The 23,606-nt window shown below is 59.5% G+C and overlaps 1 protein-coding gene and 1 long non-coding RNA gene across 4 annotated transcripts; one reads left to right on the top strand and one right to left on the bottom strand.

Annotated features, from left to right (window-relative positions):
• Positions 1-18,423, bottom strand: ADORA2A (adenosine A2a receptor). 3 transcript variants are annotated; one of them, XM_044379944.3, is made up of 4 exons: positions 18,356-18,423; positions 10,433-10,525; positions 8,778-9,353; positions 1-1,783 (listed from the first exon to the last, which is right to left on the bottom strand). In XM_044379944.3, the coding sequence occupies exons 3-4, from the start codon at positions 9,098-9,100 to the stop codon at positions 877-879; spliced, it is 1,230 nt and encodes a 409-aa protein (XP_044235879.1). In that variant the 5' UTR covers positions 9,101-9,353; positions 10,433-10,525; positions 18,356-18,423; the 3' UTR covers positions 1-876. The 3 variants fall into 3 exon arrangements, with proteins under 3 accessions (XP_044235879.1, XP_026343686.1, XP_057161714.1); XM_026487901.4 differs by lacking the exon at positions 10,433-10,525; XM_057305731.1 differs by lacking the exon at positions 18,356-18,423 and having other exon boundaries at positions 10,433-14,157.
• Positions 1,748-12,984, top strand: LOC130542431 (uncharacterized). Its single transcript, XR_008956970.1, has 2 exons — positions 1,748-3,681; positions 6,504-12,984. It is a non-coding gene; the product is annotated as an uncharacterized LOC130542431 (long non-coding RNA).
• Positions 18,424-23,606: the final 5,183 nt, after the last annotated feature.

Genomic DNA, 23,606 nt, shown 5'->3' with positions numbered 1-23,606 from the left:
TTAAAACACAACATGGCTCATTTTTATTTTATCTCAGAAAAAAACATTCCCTTCAGAAGGAAAGGCAGTTAGATAGGGCCTCTGACTGGGTAGCTCTGAGCTACCCAGGCACACCGCACGGTGGGCCAGTCCTGACCTCCTCCCCGGAGCCCACAGTCTGGCAGCATTCCATTACAAGTCCCCGTCCTTGAGCCCAGCTTTGTGGCCCCAAAAGATGGCCCTGGGACTGATAGTGTAAGAAGTGCATGGCAGCTCATGGTCGCCAGAGAGGGCTGCCCGGGACTCCCTGGGCTGCCTCCCGGAGCCAGGTTAGCAGCAGGACTGACAACAGACCCAGCAACCAGGGAAGGAAGATTAAAAAAAAAAAAAAAAGGTATTCTTCACGCTTAACATTTTCTCCCGGAAAAAAAAAAAAAAAAGAAAAACGCCACCTCTGGGCACAGCAGCTCCTGAACCCTTGGAAGGTCTGGAGAGGGTGGTCTGTGTGTGGGAGGGGGCCTGTTGGAGCCACCCTCCCTGCCCACCCAGCCTCGGGGCTGGCCAGCCTGCGCTGCCACAGCTGTGCTGCCAAGTCAGGGTGGTACTGCTAGATGCTTCCAGAGTGGGCTACCAGGCCCTGCCTGGCCAAGATGCTCTGGTGCTGTGGCCCTGACCTGATGCAGGGCCTCCCAACACGAAATGTCCATTTCCTCGGACTCCAAACTCTTCCTACCGGGCCTCATGCTGCTCCAGCCAGGGCTCCCTCTCTCAGTCCAAAGTGGGAACTGGCCATGAAAAGGGTCTCCAGACACATTCACTCTTTTCCCAACGTGACTGGTTCCATCCACCAAAAAGACAGATTTCCTTCCTGTAGGAAGGGGCAAACTCGGTGGATCATCAGGATACGCCTGCTCCGTCCTGGGCCAGGGGACCCTCAAGGCCAGGGGACTCTGGGCATGCTCCCTCGAGCTCATGGCTGAGGAGCTCCACATCTGGGAGGCCCATGTCCCCAGGGGACTCGTGGGCACTCCCTCCACTCACCAGCCCCAGGGTATAGCCATTGGGCCGCCGCTCAGGATGGGGGGCACTGCCATTGGCCCACACCCCAGGAGGATGGCCATTGAGGCGGAGGCTGATCTGCTCCCCGTCACTGCCATGAGCTGCCAAGGCCCGGGCACTGGTGCCACCTGCCTTGAAGGGCTCCCGCCGCCTCAGGATGTGGCTGCGAATGATCTTGCGGAAGGTCTGGCGGAACTCACGGATGCGGTAGGCGTAGATGAAGGGATTCACGACAGAATTGGTGTGGGAGAGGATGATGGTCAGGTACATGAGCCAGGGTGGGGCATGGCTACACTCCGAGCAGAAGAAGGTAAAGCAGTTGATGATGTGCAGGGGCAGCCAGCAGAGGGCGAAGAGCCCCACGATGATGGCCAGCGACTTGGCGGCGTGGACCTCCTTCTGCAGCGTGGACCGCGCCCGCTCCCCCGGCAGAGGCTGGCTCTCCATCTGCTTCAGCTGTCGCCGAGCCGCCAGGAAGATCCGCACGTAGACACCCAGCATGAGCAGCAGGGGCACCACGACACAGGCAAAGAAGTTGTAGTACACCATGTAGTTCATGGGGACCACATCCTCAAAGAGACAGGCCACCTGGCCCTCCCCGCAGTCCTTTGACTGGTTTCGGCCCTGCTTCGGCTGACCGCAGTTGTTCCAGCCCAGCATGGGCGTCAAGCCAATGGCGAACGACAGCACCCAGCAGACTGCAATGATGCCCTTGGCCCTGGTGCCAGTCACCAAGCCATTGTACCTGGGGAAGGGAGATTGGCATCAGAGGTCTGAAAAACCAAGGCTAGGTGGGGCCAAGAGTCAGAACCCAGAGAGGCACCCTATCGCCCATCCACTGGCTGGAAGATCTTGGACCAGTTACTTCCTGCCTCCTAGCCTCAGTATCCTCCTCTGTTCAGGGTAGGTCCAAGCCCTGCCTTCTCCCACAGGAGCTCACAGGAGAGCAGGCTCCCTAGAAAGGAAACCACTGCATAGATATTCAGATGATTCCGAAATCATTTTACAAGTATTCCCGGGACTCTGTTAGTTCGGTTTGAGGGAATTTATAAGTGAAAGAACTTATCACCTCCATGTTGGTCTTAGCTGATGCTAGAGTGAGTTTCCCCTTGGAGTGGGAATGGGTCAGGAGTGTAGACTCAATGCCTGGGGGCAGAACATGCCAGATCAGACTTGTCGACGATTCATGTCTCTTGCACTCCATGCTCTTCCGTCCCCACTTAACTTAAGGTCTCCAGAAGCCCCCAAGGAGAGGTGGAGGTCCTGGGCAAAATACCCTCTCTCCCTTCCAAATTCACCCACAGCCCTCTGGAGAGACACGACATCAGTATGTCTTAACATTTATATAGCAGTCTTAACATTCAAGAAGAAAGAACTGCATGAGGTATTGAGGCCCAGAGAGGAAAAATAATCTGCCTGAAATCACTCAGGACTCTAGAGAGCCGGACTCAGTCCCAGACTCAGGGTGTTGACCTGATCCACCAGCCAGGAAGTTGACCCCAGGCCCACAGAAAAGGTGGCATAGACTTTATTAAAAGAAGGGCAGTCTGGGGCACCTGAGAGGCTCAGTCAGTTGGGCACCTGACTCTTGATTTTGGTTCAGGTCATGACCTCAGGGTCGTGAGTTCAAGCCATGTCAGCCTCTGCATTGGGCGGGGAGCCTGCTTAAGATTCTCTCTCTCCTGGGGTGCCTGCGTGGCTCAGTCGTTAAGCATCTGCCTTCGGCTCAGGGCGTGGTCCTGGAGTCCTGGGATCGAGCCCCACATCAGGCTCCTCTGCTGGGAGGCTGCTTCTTCCTCTCCCACTCCCCCCTCGCTGGCTGTCTCTCTCTCTCTGTCAAATAATAATAAAAAAAAAAGATTCTCTCTCCCTCTCCCTCTGCTCCCCTATCCCCCCATGCATGCCTGCACATGCACGCTCTCTCTCGCTCTCTCTCAAAAAAAAAAAAAGAATAGGCAATCCAAAAACCATCTCCCTGATTGAAGAAGGTGACCTCAGTGATCTCCGAGGGAATGACCGTCTGTTTAATGGTTTGGATTCTGGTGACACCAGACTGCCCTCCCCTTTCTCTGGTAAACCTTACTCATTCTTCGCATTCAGGCTAGATATTTTCCCCAAGAAGTTCCCTACCCAGGAGCAGCTAATCTCTACTCTCCGGGCTCCTGAGGCCGGGGCGCCTAGGGGGCAGGGTTTTCCTGCACCCATCTCTGCATCGCCAGCATTGAGACAGGGACACATGGTAGATGCCCTTTACTTAATTCCAGAATGGGAAGCATCCCCAGAAACTATCCAGTCCATGGAGGGCAACCGTGGGCCTACAGCTAAGAAGTGTGTAAGGCAGGCTGGCAGGACACTGAGCGTGTGTACAAGAGACAGCTCACACTGCGCAGCCCCTGGCCGCCCTGGCAGGATATGCTGCCAGTGCTGCCGGATCTCAGAAGGGGCCAAGGAGCTGATTCTCTGGGTAAGATCGCCCGTGGTTTACATTTTGTCAGCAAATTCAAATTAAGGGGAAAAAATCTGGTGCCCTCTGACCTCCTATCTAATCCAACCACCTCATTTTATAGATAGGAAAACTGAAGCCTGAGGCGAGGAATGGACTTGCCGTGGATGTTTCAGGAGCCCAGAACACCCTGGGCCAAGGTAAGTGTGTCAACTCTGAATCACGTCAGTTTCGAATCCCAAACAGTAACTGGGCAGGGCCACTCTCGGGAGCCCTGGACCCCATTTAGCAGGGGCTTGGGTGCCTGCACAGGGCTTGGCAGGAAGAGGGTCATGGACTTGACCATTTCCACCAAGCCACAGAGAGCCTACGCTGCCCTGTTTCCTATTCTGGACTTTCACACACAAAGTCTCGGGCTTTCCCCCCGCCCCCCCACTTAATACTTATACAGCATTTTGCTGTGTGCCAGGCACTGTTTTTAGTACTCTACAAATTATAATTTCTGTAATCTCATTGAATAGGAGACTATTTTAATGTTGGTATTTTTCCTGAGAAGTGTACCCCTCCCTGAGTTCCAGCACTGGTGCATTCCTGGTTTGGCCGTGTTCTGTCACCGTGCATCTCTGAGCCTTAGTTTCCTCATTTGTGAAATGGGACTAAGAATCCAGGGCCTGTGAGCACTGTCCCATGAGGGCAGAATGTAAGATCTGGGTGTGGAGATTACAGAGAGATGGGTTGTGAGTGAAGGTAAGTAAGAACTCAGCTGAGCTGCGCACGCAAGAAAGGGGCTGCTTCAGGCAAAGTGAGCTTCCTGGCATTTGGCGCAACCAAGCAGAAGCAAGGAGTTACAGGGATGGTAGAGAGGACCCTGGAGACCACCTGCTTTGGGGATTTCCAAATTGTCCCCCAGCAGCCGACCTTCTGGCTCACGCTCCCAGGCAATCACAGAAGTAGGCCGGTGAGGAAGGGAGGCGGCTTAATATTTACCGAATGAATGAGGTGGTGGGGACGCCAGGGCCCAGCCCACAGGCTTCCAGGACAGTTTGAAAATCCCTGGTCTGTCCCACTGTCTACTTTTACAGACAAGAGGACCCATGAGGGGAAGTCTGGTGCTGCATTTTAAAACGAAAGCCCCTTGTGGGGACAGAAACAAACACGTTAATAGCACTTGCCCGTGCATGCAAAGAGTATCTCTGAGAAGATTCCCAACACTGACTTCCAGGAAGAGAATGGAAGGTAGGGCAGGGGACAAAAGGGACAGTTTTTCACCATATACCTGTTGTTCCTTTTTGATGTTTTAGTATGTGCAGGTAATAATTTATTTAAACACACACACGTGCACATCCGCACACACATCAAACAGATTAATTTGTTATTCAGAAGAAAAGTCCTTAGGTTGAGAGCCCTGGACCCAGGCCCCCGGGGAACTGGAACAGCATTAGGGCCCAAATGGAATAACAGCCAAGCCACAGCCTGGCCCAGGGACGTCCCCTGGGCTGCGTGCATGACTGATGGTAGGCACATCTTGGCCTCCTGGGCCGCAGGCAGAGACCGTCTAGTGTCAGTGGTGCCAAAGGCACCCAGCACAACACGCTGCCATCCGGGGGCCCACAGGCGTCACAGGGAGCGGGCACCAGAGCACTGCTCACCACGTTTGGAGGCACCTCTGCGTCCCTGCGTCTTCCAGCTCAAAGGCTGCCCCTTCCTGGGGACTCCCCATTACCCATATCGGGGGCTCACTCTATGATCCAAGAATTCCACCCACAACTCCAGGTGGGGCTTCGTGTGCATTTACCCTCCACTGAGAGAGGGTGGAGCTTGCCTAAACTGTCCGAAGGAGTCAGTGATCTAAGAGGTGAAGAGCCACTGACCCAAGGATGGAACCCAAACTGTTTGCTGGGCACAGACAGGCCTGAGCCAGCCTCACACCCTCCCTGCCCTCCTGTTCTGCCTGTCACCTCTCCCTGGCCCAGAGCCCACATATTCATTCCTTCCTTGGGGCCTTTGTCCAGGCTTCGCCCATTCCTGTTACACCTGTCCCCACACATACCCATCCTGTAAGACCCATCTAGCATCACCTCCTACAGGGAGCCCTCTCTCCCAATCCTGCCCTCCTTAGAAGGCAGGTACTTGGTTTCTGTCCCCATGGGGTGATTCATCACATACACCTCGGGTCTTTGTACCAACTGCTGTCCCACATGTGGCCTGTTTCCCAAGGCGAGCGAGCGCTCACCAGAGGCTAATGTGAGAGGCAGGAGAGTCTCTCACCCTAGGCTTTCCGTCCTTTGGGGATACCGAGAGCTCCCATCTCTGCCTCTGGCCAGGCTGCTTCTCACTGGCTTCCTGATTCAACCCTGCCGTAGCCCACCAGGGTCCCTGCACTTGGGAAGGAGCACAGATTTTTCTGAAACTAAATTCATTTAAGAAAGAAAGAGAGAGGGGCACCTGGGTGGCTCAGCTGGTTAAGCATCTGACTTCGGCTCAGGTCATGATCTTGGGGTCCTGGGATTGTGCCCCGCATCAGGCTCCCTGCTCAGTGGGGAGTCTGCTTCTGCCTCTGCCCCTCCCTTTGCCCCCCCCATTGTGCTCTCTCTCTCTCAAATAAATAAAAAGTCTAAAAACAGAAAGAGGGGGGAGAAAGGAAAGAAAGGAGAGGACGGGAGGGGAGGGGAGAGGAAAGGAAAGGAAGGAAAGGGAAGAGGGAAAGAAGGGAGGGAGGGAAGGAAGGAAAGAAAGAGAGAGAGAGAGAGATGAAGGGTGAGTGACAAAGGTCTGGGGCTAGATGTGCAGGGCAGCAGTCAGGGGATGGACTCTTCCGAGCGCCAGCGCCAAATGCACCAACTGCGTGGCCCTGCAGAGGAGGGGACATACCCAGCTGGCAGGGGACGGGGGAGGCAGGAGTGGGCAGCCTGAGTCACACAGGGGCTCCAGCACTGCCAGGGGCTCCGGCTACTCGTGTGCCTTCACCTCGTTCCCCCGGCACCTCACGCCCCCCCTCCGTCCCCCTGCCCCCCCCACTCAGGGCCCTTGCGGAATGAGAAAGTGGAGGGACCCAAGGGAGCCTGGAACTTCAAGAAGGGCCCTGGAGCCCCCCGAGTCAGCAGACACTTTTCCTTCTCCTGCTCTGGCCTCCCCGTGAGTAACGCAAGGGTCATAACATCCGCCCAGGCCACAGTGCAGGGCTGTGCAGATCAAAGGAGAAACTGCGGAGCTCTCTGCAGCTCTCTGCCTGAGGGGCGGGGGCTGAGCGGCAGCAGCACCCGTCATCCCTAACGACTCCCAGACCCAAGAGCTGCAGGCTGACCCTTCCGAAGCTTTATCAAGCATTGCTCACACAGCCAGGGTCTGGGCGGGACTAGGTCCTGCTCTGGAAGACCGTGGGAACTGGGGATCCGGATGGGGTGGGGCAGGCCCAGGCTCCACTTAGGGACCCAGCTCTGAAACTCCAGCTGCTCAAGAAAGAGCCGCATCTCCATCTGCTGCATCCCACCAACCCTCCCTCCTCCTGGCCCCATCACTCCCATCCGCTCACTGGACACTTACACCACCTTCGTGAGCTCAGGAAGACAGGCCTGTCCCCTTTTGCAGATGAGGAAATGGGCCCAGAGAGCGACAGCTGACTTTTTCTGGTCACACAGCATGTCCCATAGTCCCTATATCAGGAATCATTCTCTTGACTCTCAGAATACAGAGATAAGAAAAAGAAGCTGAGACACTTTCAGTTGAGCCCCAATCTCTCCCTAGAATACTGTCTCCCTTTGAATCAGGGAAGGAAGTGAAAGCGACGTCTCTGCTTCCCCACTGAACGTTCCCAGCTCATGCTCAGCCTGTCCCCTAAAGTCGACACCAATGCTCGGCTCTCTAGTCTGCCTGGGGTCCTGTGTTCTGAGCTGTCCCTCAGTGAGCCTGGACTCTGGTCTCTGCTCTGCACTATAAGGCCAGGCCTCTATTAAGGCTGGCCAGCGTCCCCTCTTCGACGAGAGTCCTAAGCCTTCCTGTGACTGGAGCACCCTACAGGGCCACACGGGCCCAGGCTCTTCCCTTCCTTTGAGCGGCACGAGGAGGGTCCCTGCTTCCCGCTTTGAGCCCATGGGACAGCAGTGGCCAGGTGCAGGTCTGGGAGCCTGGAGCCACCCTGTGACTCTGTTTCCCAAAGACTGGAGTTGCAGTGGGTGACAGGCCACATTTCTTCCCAGGCCTAGTCCCGACTGCGCTGCCAACTCGTTGTGTGGCCCTGAGGGCTTGCCCCCTTCTCTGAGCCTCATTTGTCCATCCAGAAGATGAGAGGAAATGACCTCCAAGGGCCCCCTTGGGTCTGAGACTCTAAATTCCCACTGCTCCTCTTGCCCGCTGGGGTGCGCTCTGCCGGCACGGGGCTGCTGCGGCCTGCTCCACAGGTAGGCGCTTCACCTGTGCGGGAGAATCCGCCACAGGGCCAGGCACCCTGGTCCTCCAAGACCTCCCTCAGGGTCTGCAGCCACCCAGGCTGTGGAACCCCGCTCCTCCGAGGCAGGTTCAAGGAGGTGGGGCAGGAGGTCCCCTCCCCGCTCCCCACTCCAGGGGTGGGAGGTACTTCTTAGCTTCCCTCAGGGCCAGGTAGGTGGTGGACACACACAATGAACTCAGCCTCAGGGAAAGTCTTCATTTACACAATCACTTCACAAAAGATTCACCCGAAAAACCCCCTCCACTAGCTGAGCACACAGGCGCTCCAAGACCGTGAGCACTCCCTGACCTGAGGAGCACAAAATTTGCATATTGGTCCAAGTGACTCACTGTGGCATTCAGCCAAGTCACTTCCCCTCTCTGGGTCATTTTCCTAATGTGCAAACTGCGCGGCGGGCCCAGAGGAGCCGTGGGCGGGCGGGCTTCTAGCGCTGAGGGCCTGTGGTTTCCCGCGGCGCTCCGCCCACCCCAGCACCACCCCGTAGGAGCAAATGGCCCAGATGCTCCGCCCGGGCCACACACATCTGCCAACAGCCAAAGCAGCAGCCTCAACCACATAGCCTGGGGAAGACCGGGGAGGGCCAGAGGGCCCTGTGCCCACAGGGATCAGCTGGATTGGCGTGATTGCTGGCCATGGGCCGAGACCTGGGCAGCCCCGGAGCAAGCCCCGTGGAGCTGTCCCCGGCGCAACACGCAGACATCAAAGACCAGATCCTGACCCCAGGTTCACCCTGACCCTGGCCGGCCACCGACCAGACCTTGGCACCAGTACCCTTTTCATGGATGTGAACCCCGGCAGGCGGCATGCCGAGGAAGAGGGGCAACCCGGCACCCCCAGCGCCCAGCTCACCGGAGTGGGATGCGGATGGCGATGTAGCGGTCAATGGCGATGGCCAGGAGGCTGAAGATGGAGCTCTGCGTGAGGACGAGGAGAAAGCAGGCGAAGAAGAGGCAGTTGTGGCAGGTGGCACAGAACCCTGTGCTGATGGTGATGGCGAAGGGGATAGCGAGGACTCCCACGGCAATGTCAGCTGCCGCCAGGGACACCACAAAGTAGTTGGTGACGTTCTGCAGGTTGCTGTTCAGCCACACAGCCCAGCACACCAGCACATTGCCCAGGATGGCCAGCACGGCGATGGCCAGCTCCACCACGATGTACGCCCAGGAGCCCATGGCGGGTACGGCTACAGACAGGCGGGGTCAGCAAGGGCGCAGGCCAGGCCAGCTCACGGTCCATAGCTGCAGTGCAGCTGGCCCTGCCCAGGCCCCCGAGCCCCTTCTTCACAGGAGCCAAGAGTGTCCCTGCCTATGAGGGGGGCTCCCCAAGGGCTTTTTCACAGCCAACTCTGTGTCTCCAGAAACTGGGCCCTTTTCAGGGGCTCTGGCAGCATCTTGGCTCAGCTCGGCTTCGTAGTCCCCGAGGCACCTGCCAAGGGAGAAGCCTTGTGAGGAGCTGGACCACACGCAGAGAGGGCCAAGCTGAAGATTCCCAGGGGCAGCCATCAGTCCCACTCACCAGTGCCCTCCCTGCAGGCCACGCATCAGCCTGAGAACAACCCGCTGTGCCCCCCCCCCCCCCGGACACAGGGCTGGGAATCAGCCTAGGCCCTTGTGTTTTCTAAGGGAGACAGGAATCTTTGAAAGTTAAGTCACTTGTGTTGCCCCCCACGCTCAGCTTCCCAAGCCTTTTTGTGGCAGCCCTGAGCTCACTGCCACCCCCAGGACCCTTCCAGAAAGGCCCCCTCACTCCTCGGCTCTCCCAGGCCCACCTATCTTCTCTCTCCACCACCCTCAGTCCTCTCCATCCCCCAAGAGCTCTCCCTGGGAACCACCAGTACCTACCTACGTTAAGGAGAGGCCCAGAGACACCTAGAGCTCTGATGTGGAAGGACCTGGGTGGCCCATCTGGTCCTGTCTCCTGCTGCCGGCAGGTGAGCCCCCACGCCCTTGCTGGTGACGCTGCTCAGTGTGGAGGAGCGGGCACAGAGGGAGCCCGCTCCTCGGCAGCCCCTGCCACCTGACTGCATGTCTGGGCGGGGGCGCGGCCTCACCTCCCCCTTCACCTCCCTCCTCCCACGCCCGCTCCCCAACCTGCTCCTCTGCCTGGCTGACACGGGGATAGACTGAGTTTAGTATGGTGCTGGGCAGAAAGCCGGGTGCTCAGCCAGGACTTGCTGGGGAACCGCAGGCAAGGATGGTTTTTTCTTTTCTAGGCCTCAGTTTCCTCATTGATACCATGAGGAGACTGGACCCCAGATAGACTCTGGGGACCACTGCAGCTCTCACTCATGATTTCATCCATGAGAAGGACATAAATAGATCTGAAAGGGCTCCCCCAGAGTCAAGATGTCACAGAAGTGTAAGGAAGCACAAGCAGAAGTTGAGGTCTCCGTCTCCCCCAGCCCAAACCCTCGGGGCTCCCTTGAGCTTGTGAAATGGTCTCCATCTCCCCCTACCAGCGTGGGGGCCTCTCCCCACTGCCGCTGACCCGCCTGTCACACTCACAGGTGCTGCCTCGTGGTGTCCCCTCGTGCCAAATCCCCTCCTCGAGTCCTGGGCCTTCATGGGGCCCCACGTGCTCGTGGGCACAGCTGCTGCCTGCATGGGGACAAGAGGCCCAAAGCTGCCTTTCAGCTGCGCACACATGGGTTCAGGTAACCTTGGGAGAAGGTGACTCATGGTCCCTTGTCATATTCCAAGGGCCGGGCTCCTCCCACCCCATCCAGGAGGTGACAGAGGGCTGCAACAGAGAGGAACACCAAATCTTCTCCTAAATCCAGTGTGCCTCAGGCGGCTGGACCTACACCCAGGGGCTTTTCCCTGTGCCCACCGGAGGCTCGAACAGAGCACCCAACACTAGGAAACAGGACAGGAAAGAGGAGGCAAAGTCCCTGAAAAGTGGAGGGGTTCTTGCAGCCTGCGGCAGACCCAACGGGCTTCTCCCAGGCCTAGCAGGGGCTAAGACTGAGGGACCACAAAGGAATCCCAAGGCCCTGCTACGGCGCAGGGTACTTGCCAGCCAGCTGCTCACGAAGCCTGTCCCTGGCAGAGGAGGACTAGACCAAGTCTCCTGGTCCTATCCCTGGCCCCAGAGTGTTCCTGGGCTAGAGCCCAAAGCAGCACTCACCAGGGACCCCCCAACTGCAGAAGCTGTGTGTCCAGGGCCTAGTTTTTATTCAGCAGAAGGAAAGTGACAGGCCCAAGACTGCCTGTCCCCTAGGAGCCTCGCAGGCCTAGCAGTAGAGGCAGCAGGCCACTGTCCAGCGGGGTCTGGCCAGGCCCAGAAAGCCTCAGGGACCCTGCCTCCTGCTACCAGTGAGCTCTCTGCCCTCTAGCCTCTTCACCATCACCCGTCGCCCTTCCTACCCGGACTTCGGCCTCTCCAGAGGAATCTGCATGGAGACACGACACAGACTCTCCCAATCAGACCAGCCCAGGCCAGAAGCCTGACTTGGCCCCAGACCATTGTCCACATTCAGAGGGCCCCTCCTGGGGAAAGAGGAAGTAGGACCACCAGCGGACCACCTGAATATGTATCACACTTCTGTGGATCTGAGGCTGGGCTGCCCTATCCCACTGCCCAGAGCCCTGCTGATGGGGTCACACCACCAGCACCTGTCCTGGATGCCAGGCTGATTCCATGAGCCAGGATGCCTGCATTGGAAGGGCCTTCAAGGGGCATAACCCAGCCCTCTGTTTGGTGAGGCTCTCCTAGCCGCCCCAGGCACCTGCCTGCGTACCCCCAGTCCTCAGGGCCTCCCTACCACCTTCTGCACTATGTGATCCCATGGTGACCAGCACCTGGTACCAACACTCTTCCTGACTACGCTGAAGCCACCTTCCTGCCCAACGCCAGGCCTGCGGTGCCCTCCCAATCTCACTGGACACACGGATCCCCCTGCCCACATCAGTCCTGCAAGGAGCTAACGCCCCTGACCGCTGGGTCCTAAAAGGCTGCCTCTCTGCACATCTGGCTCCCCATCTGCCCTTCCTCCAGCATTCCTACGGGCTCACTCCATCCTGGGGTGAGGCTGGCCTGGCCCCACAGGCAGCCCAGGCATCTGTCAAATCAGAGCGCCAGCCCTAAATCAGAGAACGTCAGTGGAGCCCAAAGCACCAGGGGACAGACAGGGCAGGAAGAAGGCTGAACAGCCTCCTACTGGAGCCATTCTGCGGGAAGGTTGGGAGCTTCCCAGCCATAGGTGGGGAAATCAGCCCCGGGGGTGGGGGCGCCCTAACTTGTGACCTTTGTCAGACTTTCATGGTGTAAATGCTCCCAGGATAGCCCATTTCAAGCTACTGATGTGTCACTGACAAGAAATGTGAATTAGACACACAGCTCAAGGGAGCCTGTGTCACTGGGCTCTGGTCACCAGTGAGCCACCAAGCCCTGCGCTCTCCCTGGATGCCAGGGCTCTACTCCAGGCCCTCTTAGCTTGGGCAGCCTGCTTGGGAGCTCACAATATGAGAGCACGGTGACAGTGGGGTCATTCTCTTGGCCCTAAGAGCCCCGTTTTACAGATGAGGAAGCTAAGTCCCAAAGAGGTTAACAACCTCTCCCAGCCTTACCGAGAGCATGAGAGGGTGGGATAGAGCTGAGGGAAATGCCCATGGAAAACACAGCAGCAGGAAGATTTCCTGGGGCCTCCTTGCCCCTCTCTGGCTTCCCTCCCCTCAGAGGCCTCCTAGAGCAACAGGAAGGTCTGAGGCCCAAGAGGAGGGGGCCAGGGGCGGGGCCAGGATCTGGCAATTTCCTATCCCTCTCTGTTGGCTCTATCTAATTAATTCTTGAGTCATCTGTTGCTAGCCGGGAAAGGAAATTAAATGTTAATAATGTAATATTTCCCTCTGATTATCCCTTGTTGGGGACAGGGCAGAGGGCAGAAGCTGTCCCATAAAAACTAGAGACAGGTGCTAGGGAACGTGCATGATGAGCCTTGAAAGGACAACCCCGTAGGACTCCCAGCAGTCAGATTCAAAGCTGCTGCTGCTGCTCTGGCCTTCCTCCTCACCCCCACCGACCTGGCCACATTAATTAAAACTCCATTTAATCAAAACCCACATATTTCCTGACCCACTTCTGGCTCCTTATAAGTCCCACTAGCAAGGCTTTCTGTACACATGCCCAATGGCAGCTGTAACTCCCAGTCTGCGGGACGGACCTCCCTGCTAGCTTCCAGGTACGACCCTGTACCCCTGCTCCTGGGTGCTGCACGGGGCAACACACCAGGCCCAGTGTAGGGACTCAGACCTGGCATAAGCATGCTCGGTCCAGTCCTGGGCTCCAGAATCCTGCCCTGAGACTCTTGCATTGCTTCCTCATAGCCAATGTTACACTCTGCGTACCTACTCTGTGCCCAGCAGCGTCCCAACCGCTGGATCGCAGGGAGCTCTGTGCCACATGCTGCTGAGCCCAGCCCCAGAAGGGTCCTGAGCCTACAGTGGGGGGACCCTGAAGGAGGAATTGTCCCAGGAGACTGCTGAGAGTCAGCTGCTACCCTAGTGAGCAGGTCACTCCCCATCTCCAGGGCCTCGGTTCCCACTAAAGATGAGCCTGCAAACCACAATTCTGAAGCACAGGAGAACAACTCAAGCTAAGAAAGATATGGAACAGCACCCAAAATACCGAGATTCATTCATTCCGGAAGAGATGAAGGTACTAATCTAATAATGCTTGTCAAAGACATTTAGGATCTTTAAAGAGATGAAAAAAGGAAAAGCATTCACAAGAATGAGAACTTAGGACGCGACTGGCAGAAATGAAACAGGAACAAATGAACATGAACAAGAAATAATATAAAATCCCCGAGAGGAAAACTAAGGGGACGGAGGCAGAGGACACAATCCACACGACGCGCTTCAGGCCCGCACGCAGCTGGAGACACGGGACCGGCGGGCGCATCGGCACCGAGGAATCATCGCAGCAACCTCACGAAGACACGAAGCCCGCGAGGAGATACAGCTGAGACACGGAAGGCGGGCGGAGAAGTACCGGGCCCTGTCTCACGGGAGCTGTCAGTGTGGAGAGGCAACAGGCAAAGAACTAGCTGGACAGGCTGCCCGGCTCCAGCTCGCAACCACAAGCCCGCCGCTGGCTCTGCCGTGACCGGCCTTTGGAGTGGCCCGGGCCTGGGCGCAGGGGCCCTGGGACCTACAAAGCCCGTCTCCAAACCCACTAGCTGGAGTGGGGGGGCCAGTGTCTTCCAGGGCTGCCTGGAGGTGAGCAACCATGGAGCACTGGTGCCTCTTCCCTCCCCCCTTCCCTCCCTGCAGGACGACTTCAGCACCCTGGTGCAGGCCGGGCTCAAAGAACCAGGCCTCCCCCCTCCCCCACTGCCTCACTGCCCCTCTGGAGGCTGCTGCTCAGCCCCAGGGGCAGGATGTGGGCAGGAACTGGCGGGGTGGAGAGCCAGCTCCCTGTACTGAATCTGGCCCCTAGAGCAGCCCCCACATCACTGGCTCCTGGGGCCACAGGGCCTCACCCAGCTCCTTTCTCCCCCCACGGGGGCCCAGAGTCCCTCTCCTGTCCCCACACAACCAGGCCAGATACCGGGAGGGTCTGCATCCTCCCAAACTGAGGTATCCATTCAGCCCCTCACTGGCCACCTCGCTGACAGCCCCCCTCCAAGAGGTCACCCCACACACAAGGTGCTGGGTGCCCATTCTGTGGTGGAAGGAGCTCAGGTGGGTTCCCACTCCTGCTCCATCCCACACTCCCTGAGGTCCTGAGCAAGTGTCTTCCCCTCTGTACCAAGGCTCCTGTGAGATGGCACCCTAGCACGTGCTTGGCACCCACACCTCCCTCAAATGAACCCTCTGATGGTGGGATGACAGGCATTATGATGCCTGAAGGTGTCATAGGGGGGCAGAGCGGTCCTAGATGGCCCGAGTGGGCCTGGGTGGGGCCCTGGCAGAAGGCTGGTCTGTGGGAGGGCAGGAGCTCCTTAGAGGGTGGCCCTACTGAGGATGGGAGGGAGGCAGACCAACTTCTGGGGTCCCTGGGACGAAGGTGTGATGATGCAGCCCTGGAAGCTGAAGGGAGAGGCTGAGAGCGTTAGCCAGCAAGGGCAGCAAGGCCTGTGGACTGCACCAGATGCCACGCGGCTCTGCCACTGCCCCTTGTTAAGTCAGTGGTCCCCTGTACCTGGTTCTCGGTTCGCAAAGGCCACTGAGGGGCCAGAGGTGAACACCTCTGTGATGGGAGACAGAGACCACCAGCCCACGCACCAGGAGAGGCACCAGAGTGCTGCTGCCTGCCCCTCCCTGGCGCACGAAGGCAGCCCCTCCTCCAGGGAATAGCTGGGCTGGGGGAGAGGTGGCAGCAGCAGAAGAGGGAGCCACAGAAAGACAGCGCCAGCTCCTGCCCAGCATCTTCTGAGACAGGCCTGTCCTGCGGAAGAGGGTCTGGGCCCGAAGCACTTTGGATGGTTTCCCAGAGGAGGGGCCATTCGGGCTAGACTTGGAGGACAGGGAAATGAGGGGAGGGAGGGGAGAGATTCCAGGCAAAGACAACAGCCTATATGAGGCTCAGAGGCCTGTCAGAGAAGGCCTGAGGGGGTTCCTGGAAAGCTGGAGCACCCCGTCTTCCCTGTGTACCTCCCCTCATGCCCTCCTCCGTAGGCTGGAGTGAGAGGCGGCCGCTCTTCCCCTCCATCCAGACCTTCCCAACCCCGGCAGGATCCCGTGGACCCCACACTGCAGGGGCCCTTTCCATGATTCTGTAGGCAGGGGCTGGGGGACCTTTGCCACTAAACTGCCCCTTCATACCACCTAGAGCTCCCAGGCCCTGTCCAGAAGGTGAGCGGTCTCCTGGGGGCCTCCTCTCTGCATCCCAGCTCCAAGCTCCTACCCGTTCCCCACCTCCCTTCCCACTCTGGGCCCAGCGCAGACCTCCAGGGTACCGCTCTCAGGCACCACACCCCAACCATTGCCTCCAACCTCCAGACGGTGAAGTCACCCCTCCCTTCTGTGACTGCTAATGCTTCTTGGGCCCAGACCCTTTCCCTAGGGGTTGGGATTTGTTCCTTTTGGTCAGCACCTGACTCCCTGTGTCTCCTCAGCAGCCCCAACACAAACCCCAAAACCCCTTCTCAGCATACTTCATGCCGAGGCCGTCCCTCTCGTCATCTTCCCCTTAGCTTCCCTTGTGCACATCTTTCAGGACCCAGTTTGAGTCGTGGCAGACAAGAAAAACGCCACAAGATGGTTGGGCTGGCAATCCCAGCTCACCGGGGTAAGGGAGCTCAGGAATGAAACAGGTTAAATGTGGCAGGGTGTGATGCCCTGAAGCCAACTCTGGTCCACATGTCCCTCCGCCCACGGTGATGCCCTGTGGTGTCCCCACCCCCCCACGCCACAAGGCCAACAGCCTCCCTTTGGGGTTCCCCAGCTCAAGCACAGACCCCAGTCTGTCCTCTGGTCTGACCTGCCCCTTTCATGACCATCTTTCATTTACTCTCCATCACAACACTGTACATTGAGCATTGCTCGTTGTATCTTGCTTGTTTGACAAATAAGACAGCGAGTGCGCCAAGGAGGCAAGACCAGAGCCCAGGTTTGGGCATTGAAATCTGCTGTCCATTGGGATGCCCTTGAAGCCAGCCATTGCTCTCTTGCGCCGTGGGCTCCTAGAAGGCAGGACCACGGTGTGGTTGGGGACCTGCAACTCACAGACCAACGTGAGGGACGGCAACACACAAGCCCCCAAAGCCTGGCCAGGACTGACGTGGCAGCCTCTCACCTGCTCTCCTTATCTGGGCTGTCCTCAACTTCTCTGAGGTTATGAACAGGGAAGCTGGCTTAACCCAGAACCTGGTCTATACTGAGGGAATTAGGATGGGGGGCGGTGGCCCCGGACACCAGAACCTAGGAGAGCCAGGGAGACCCTAAAGGGCAAGGACAGAGCCAGGAGGTGTTGACACCACTACCTGTGGACCAGCCTCAGCGAGGAGCTCCTGTCATGGACCTGCTGAGACCTGGGATGGGGAGCTGGCCTACAGGGCAGAGCCTTCCCAGCCCAGCCAAGGCCCCAGGACCCGCCACAGCAGGACTAAGGAGGGAGCCCCTGACCTCCAACATCCTCCGTGGCCCACTGCACTCCAAAGAGCTCCCCATCATGGTCCCCACGGTGGGGACAACCAGGGGCAACCACGGCGCGGCATGGAGGTAATGCAGAGAGTGTTCTCGAGGGTGCAGAGGCTGGCTGGACAAGAGGCCAAAGCGAGGGCAGCCTTAGTTCTGAGCAAGAGGCGAGCACAGGCCCTATGGGTGGAAACGGGCCTGGGTGCTCCCTGAAATGGTGAGGGACAGCTGGACAAAGGGGCAGCCTAATCGCCCCCCAGGGGCCAACCACAACTCCAGCCCTAGGGAATGGGGGATGGGGGCGACCTGCCCTCCAGCTTCTCCTTCTCCCTCCACAGATCCCTCGGCCTCCGCCTTGGCCTCCACCGTCCTCCCATTGTACAGTCTGGAAAATTAAAGTCCAAAGCGGCATGTGGTGGTGCCCCGAACGCAGAGATCTCTGCTCCGCGGCCCCGCGGCCCCCTCCTTGATGCTTTGGGCCGTCCTGCGCCAAATCCCTCGAGGGCCGCCACCATTCCCGCCATTCCTACCTCAGCTCAGGGCAGCCCGGCAGACCGCCAGGTCCACTCCGAGACGTGCACCCACCCTGCCCGACCTCCGGACACCCCTGGGTCCCCTAAGTCCGGGTCCCGCCACCATTGTCCCCGGAACGCTCCCGCCTCGGCCCTGGTTCCAGACTCCCCTCCTCGCCGCGCCCCAGGCGTTCGGGATGCCGAGCGTCTGCCCTCGCCGTTCCTCCCCCCGGAACGCGGTCCCCTCCCCGGGCTGCTCCACCTGCGGAAGCCCTCTCTCGCCCCCGGGGGTCCGACCCGCCCTCCCTCGGGCAGCTCCTCTGTGCCCCAGGCCACCCCCCGCCGGGCGCGTCCGGAAGGTTCGCCGAGAGCCCTGGGGCCGGCCCGTGGCGCCTAGACGGACCGACGGACGTTCCCCGCACGTCACCTGCGGGTCCAGACGCCTGCCCCCCAACCTCCGCCGCCGGGGCAGTCGGGCTCTCGGGCCCCCTCCTCTCCCCTCCCCTCCCCGCCTATCCGTGCGCACCTTCCGGTCCAGTTTGGGGCGGCCCGGAGGGTCCGCACACCGTCCCGCGGCCGGGCTTAGGACGTGCACCCTCGCCTGAGCCGCCCCTGCACCCGCCGTTCCGGTCCCCGCCTCGGGGCAGAGCTCGGACCCCAGCCCCGTGAACTCGTTCTCGGGGTGGCGGGAAGAAAGGGACGGGGCGGCGGGGTGCCCTGAAGGGAGGGGTCCCTAGCCAACCCTCCCTGCCAGCCCCTCAGCCTCCGACGGCCCCACACCGCCCGGCCTCCCGCCGGGGACCCCGGGGGCCCCGCACCGGAGACCCCGGCTGACCTGCAGCTCGCGCGCCGGCTCCCGCTGTCTCCGCGGCGTCTCGGGCTTGGGCTCCGGCCGCGTCGCTCACGGGCGCCCCCTGCAGGCGGCTTCGAAATTCGCACTGTCCCCGCCCCGCCCCGCCGCGCGGGGAAACCGAGGCCCCAAGTGCGGGGCCGGGGATCGGAGGACCCGGCCTGCGAGCCTGGCCGATGCTCGCAGTAGGACGAGGCCACGACCGGCTGCACCGCGCCACATCCCTGACCGCGCGGTCCCCCAGCGTGTTCTTCCTGGCTCGCGTCGGTCTGGCCGCCTCCCGCGCCGCACCCCCTCCCCTTCGACGAGCGTCCCCGCCCGAGTTCTCCTCCCCGCCCGGCCCTTGGCCCGCACTCCCTTTCCTCCAAGAAGACTCCAGGGCTGCCCCTGCTGCTCCGGTCCTCCCGGAACTCTGCTATATCCCTCATCATCGTAGCTGAGTTGGGTCGGTGCCTGTCTTTGTCATCCCTCCCAGTGTCCCCCTGTGATCTGGGAAGCGCCCAGTGCCAGCTCCTCTTCAAGTCTTTCCATGGCTGCACTGCTCCTGAAGGATAAAGGCCAGCCTCCTTCCCTAGGCATTCAAGGCTTTCAGCCATGAGGCCCTGCCCGGTTTCCGGCTTGGCCCTCCCTTCCTGAGCCTTGGCCCAGGTTGGGGGGAGGGGGGCTGGAGTGCAGGTAGGGTACCTCAGCTCAAAGGATGCCTTTAGGAAGCCAACCCCAGTTTCCAGTGGCCCCTCTGACTGTCCCAGCACAGACTCTGGGCCAGGGCCCCTCCTGTTCTTATAACCTCTGGGGCCCATTTGGGACCTGTCCCCCACCTCCACTTCTCTGAGCAAAGTGGAGTCGTCTTCTGCACCACACACTAACCTGGAATCCTAGACTCTTGGGCTGGGAATCCATCCTCCTCTCACCCCCAGGTCCATGTTTTAGAGACTTCAAATTGGGAATGACCTCACAATGGCCCCGGTCCAGCCATACAAGGGGACCCACCTTCTACCCTTGCATCGGGCAGGCCTCATGGCTGAAGGGCTTGAATGCCTACCCCAGTTCTGGGCACAGCAGGATGGACTATATCAGACGGCCAGAAGCCAGGGCACTGGTGGCCAAGGGCTCATGGGAACCCTTGCATTCTTGAACCTCCAGGGGCCCGCAGGGTCATGATGAGAAGCCCAGGGGAGCGGCTTGTGCAGGGCCAGACCGGACCCTAGAGCTACGCCCCCAGCAGGAGCACGATGTCTCCCACAGGAGGAGAGCGCCAGTAGGAGGTGGGAGCCCAGGCGCAGCTGAGGAACTCGAGTCTGAGGCCATACCCATCACTCGCCTGGAATCAGCCAGCTTCCCTTGCCTGGCAGCCTCCTCCAACTCTTTCCTAAGCCTGAGCTCCTGTCGCCATTCAGCCACCTCATGTCCCCAGGTTCCTGTTTTCCCTAATATCCAGTGTTAGGATAGGCCATGGGGGTGGAGGAGGGTAGGCTGGGAGGGGTCAGCACCCCAACACAACTCCAGGTTTTGGTGAGGCACACATGAGATTTTTCAAATTGGGAACAGTCCCTGGATCCCTTTCCAGCCTCCAGCCTGGCCCTTCCCCACCTTGGCCCCCCATCCCCCAGTCTAGGCCTTTGTAGCCCCAGCCCTCTTCCCACATACCTCCTGGGAGGGGTAATGGGGGACCAAAGGAAGGAGCTCCCCCACCAGGCAGGGACACTGCCCCTGGGACTGCCCTCTGGGGCTGCACTGGTCCCGTGGCTTTCCCTCAGCCTTGAGGTTCCCATCGCCTCACCTGTAAAATAGAGCTGTTTTGTTTCTGCCCTGCCACCTCCTGAGCCAGAGTCAGACTGTGAGTTACCAGCTGGAGGCGCTGCCTGGCCAGGGGATACGCCCCCACGCCCTCGGCCTCCCACCCTTGTTTCTGTGCCATCTCATGGGACAAGCTACTCCTATAGTGGAAAAAAACCCTCCTGACCACACCTTTTGGGCCCATAGTCATTCAAGTCCTCACTCAACAAACGTGCAAGAACAGCTTGTCTTGAGGGTGACCTGGGGCCTAGAAGGGACTGTGGGGTTTCATGGGGCAGAGACCAACACTCAGCCAACCTCGGTGGTGGCGGGGGAGGGGGGGTGTCACTCTTGCCCCTCTAACCCCCAGCATGGGCCCCCAGTGAATCTCTCCCCTGCTTTTTCCATTCTGGGGCCCAGCACCTTTCCCACCCAGACCTCCCCACGTGTGACCTGGCCATGCACACGCCTGTCTCCACGCCAGACGGGCCCCATGCCCGGGGACTGAAGGCTTCGTTTCTACACCTGGTCCTCGTGGCCAGAGCACCAAAGCCCTCAGAGTTCACCCCTGGGGCCCACTTGGCGGCCCCCAATTCCTTGGCATGGGTGCCCCGGGCCTGGGGTAAGTGTGTCCTCAGGCTAGAGGTGGTTAGGCAGGGCGTTGGTTCCACCCCAGAGCCAGCTCCTCAGGAACCCTGGGACCTGCCACGCTGGAAGCACCACCAGGTCCCCAGCCTTACCCTCTGGCAGTCTTTCCCCAGCCAGTTAGAGGCAGAGGGAGCTGCTCCAATGGTCCCGCGTCATCTGTCACATGTCTCTGTCCAGGTCTCCAGTGAAGCCATTGCCTAGACGGCACACACCGGGACCGTCCAGTTCAGCAATGACAGGAAGCAGTTATGGGGGAGGGCTGCTCACGAACCCTGCTTCCCCTGCCGAGCGGACGTGCTCATGGTTGACCCACATCTCCTGGGCTTCCCACACTACAGGCCCTCCAAACCCATGCTCCTGGCACCACAGTGCTGGCCTTGCTGTCTCACCAGTGCGGTGCCCTCTTCAGCCTGGAGAACACTCCTCAGGTGTCTTGGCCATAGGGGATGCCCCTGTGCAGGCCCGAGGGAGCTCAGGGCCAGGGGGGGTGGGCAGCATGGGCCTGCTGATCCTCGGGCATGGGGATGCCCCTGGCAGGCCCCACTTTCTACCTCTGGGCCTTGGTGTCCCTGCCCAGCTCCAGGTCAGGCTTTGAAGGCTACGGGTGCCCGCCCTTCCTTCCGTCCAAGCCCAGGCTCCTCAGAGGGGCCAGCTGGGCTTTCTCTTGCTCCAGATTTCTGGTCTCAGACCGCCCCACCCCCCACCCCCGGCAGCTTTGTTCCTGTCCAGGATGCACCTGGGTGGCCTCTGGACCCTGATTGTTTGCTCTGGGGCCAGCTGGGCCACATCAGGGGGAAAGCAATGCCAGACCCAGGACAAAGCACCTGGTGGGTGCTGGGGCCAGCCTCCCTGCGAACCAACCAGGCCACCCTGAGGTACTCACCAACTTCTCCTTCAAATGGGAGGGGCACTGCACACTTCCTGGGGCTCTGGAATTGAGGAAGTGGGGCACCTCGCAGGGCTCCAGTCTGTGCTTAGACTGAAGCAGGCCCCAAAAGACAGAATCATGCCAGAGGAAGCTCTCAGCAGCCACAAGAGAAGTGCCTTGTCCTCCAGCCCAGGCCCCAGAAAGATGCTCCAGCCCACACTGGCTTCTGGGTGTCAGACAGCAACCCCACTAGGAACTCTGTGCCTCTGAGCTGGGCCAGGCACATCTGTGTAGACGTGGGAACTGAGGTCCTGACAGGAGTGGGACCTCATCTTGGGCTACAAGGTGGACAGGGACCACATGCATGCCAGAGCTTGTCATCCACCACCCTAAGAATGGCTCTAAGCCAGAAGCGCAGGCACTGGCAAGCAGCAGCTCTCAGAACATCAAACCAGCTGCCTTCTCCCCACCGTCCCTGTGCCCCTAACCCCATGCCCTGCCAGGCACTTCCCTAGCCCACTTTGCAGAGAGCAGGCTGTCTGGTAGTAGGGACCAGGAGGGGCCTCTTTGGGGGGTCATCACATTGCAGAGGTGGGAAGAGCCCCAGCCTGTCACAAGTTGGTGCCAGACCTAGGGGTGGGGGGAACCCAGGTATCCCAACTCCCACGCAGTGCAACCTGCTTCCTGCCCAATGGGTCCTGGTGACATGCCTGTCCTGTGCTCTTCCTCAGCCCTCCTCCTAGGACTGTGACCCTCTTCTAAGAACCCTGGACTCACATACACTCAATAACGAAGGCATCCTTCAGGGACTCCTGGGGCCTTTCCTTGCTCTGGGTCTGGTTCGGATCGAGTGGCAGAGATGGCAGGCTGTGCCTGGTTACTCTCCACCCCTCTGACCCGCCCCCCAGGCCCCCACCCTGCCTCCTGCACAGATGCACTAGCTGTGGCCAGCTAAGCCCTGACCTGGCAGGCTCAGAGCTCCTGCTTTCCCCACAGCCTGGGCCCTGACCAGAATCCTCTCCTCATCTACCTGGTGCAGAGCACAAGACCCTTCCATCTACCCTGCCTTCCGTTTAAAGGACAACCTAAAACAGAACTCAGGTCAAACCAAGGGTGTGGGAAGTGCAGCCCTGCAAGGATAGGGCCAAAGAGCTGGCGACTGTGTCACCAGGGCATGGCCGCCTAAGGCCTAGGACCCCAGCCCTGTGAGGCTGTGGATGGAGGGGTGCGAGATCCTTTTTGGATCTCTCCTCTTCTTGAGGAACTTTTCTTGCTTCCACACATCAAAGCCACCCCCCTCAAAGAAGTTCTAGAACCTTCCCTAAGTCAAGGTGGTAACAGTTCCCTCCCCAGAGGTGCAGTCCTGGGACAGGAAGAGCAAGCACCAAGTCTAGGAAAGCAGAGTCCCTGGGCTGGCCCCACTGGGAGCCACCAGGCTATGAGCAGGTTAGGAAGTCAGGCTACAAAAGGACTCCCCCTGTGACTAGCCTCGGTCTGCTCCGGAGGCAGCTGGCATGACAGCCAGGCAGGAGGGACGTTTTGGGGAGGGGAGACTCCACACCTGAGGGGCAGCAGCTAAGACAACCTATTCTGTCCCTGCGCCCAGGGGTCCTGGGGGGGTCACTCCTCCTGCCGCTGTGACTGGTGCCCACTGCACACACAGCCCAACATGCTGGTCTCAGTGGCCTCTTGCTGTTCCCAGCAGAACCAGCTCTACATACTCCAGTGAGGGGCAGAAGCTCCATGTGTAAGCGAGCACCCCAGGCCCCACAGCTGGCGAGTGGGGAGAAGCTGGAGACACCCTCAGTCCCAGTGTAGTCTTTCCCCTGCCCAGCCCTGTACCCCAAGGACTTGGGTGCTGCACTCTGGAAGCTGGGCCACGGTGGATGCCCATGGTTGTCAGCACTCACAGGCCACACCTCAACTCAGGCCGTGGGCTCTGGG

Source organism: Ursus arctos, unplaced genomic scaffold (assembly GCF_023065955.2).
Source record: "Ursus arctos isolate Adak ecotype North America unplaced genomic scaffold, UrsArc2.0 scaffold_34, whole genome shotgun sequence".
NCBI lineage: Eukaryota > Metazoa > Chordata > Mammalia > Carnivora > Ursidae > Ursus > Ursus arctos.
The sequence above is the reverse complement of the archived record's forward strand: the minus strand, read 5'-3'. Positions and strand labels throughout refer to the sequence as shown.

Coding starts and splice junctions, on each gene's coding strand:
- ADORA2A (XM_044379944.3), bottom strand. CDS start 9,100: ATGGGCTCCTGGGCGTACATCGTGGTGGAGCTGGCCATCGCCGTGCTG. Junction 1,784..8,777: donor GCCATCCGCATCCCACTCCG/GTGAGCTGGGCG, acceptor TCCCTTCCCCAG/GTACAATGGCTTGGTGACTG.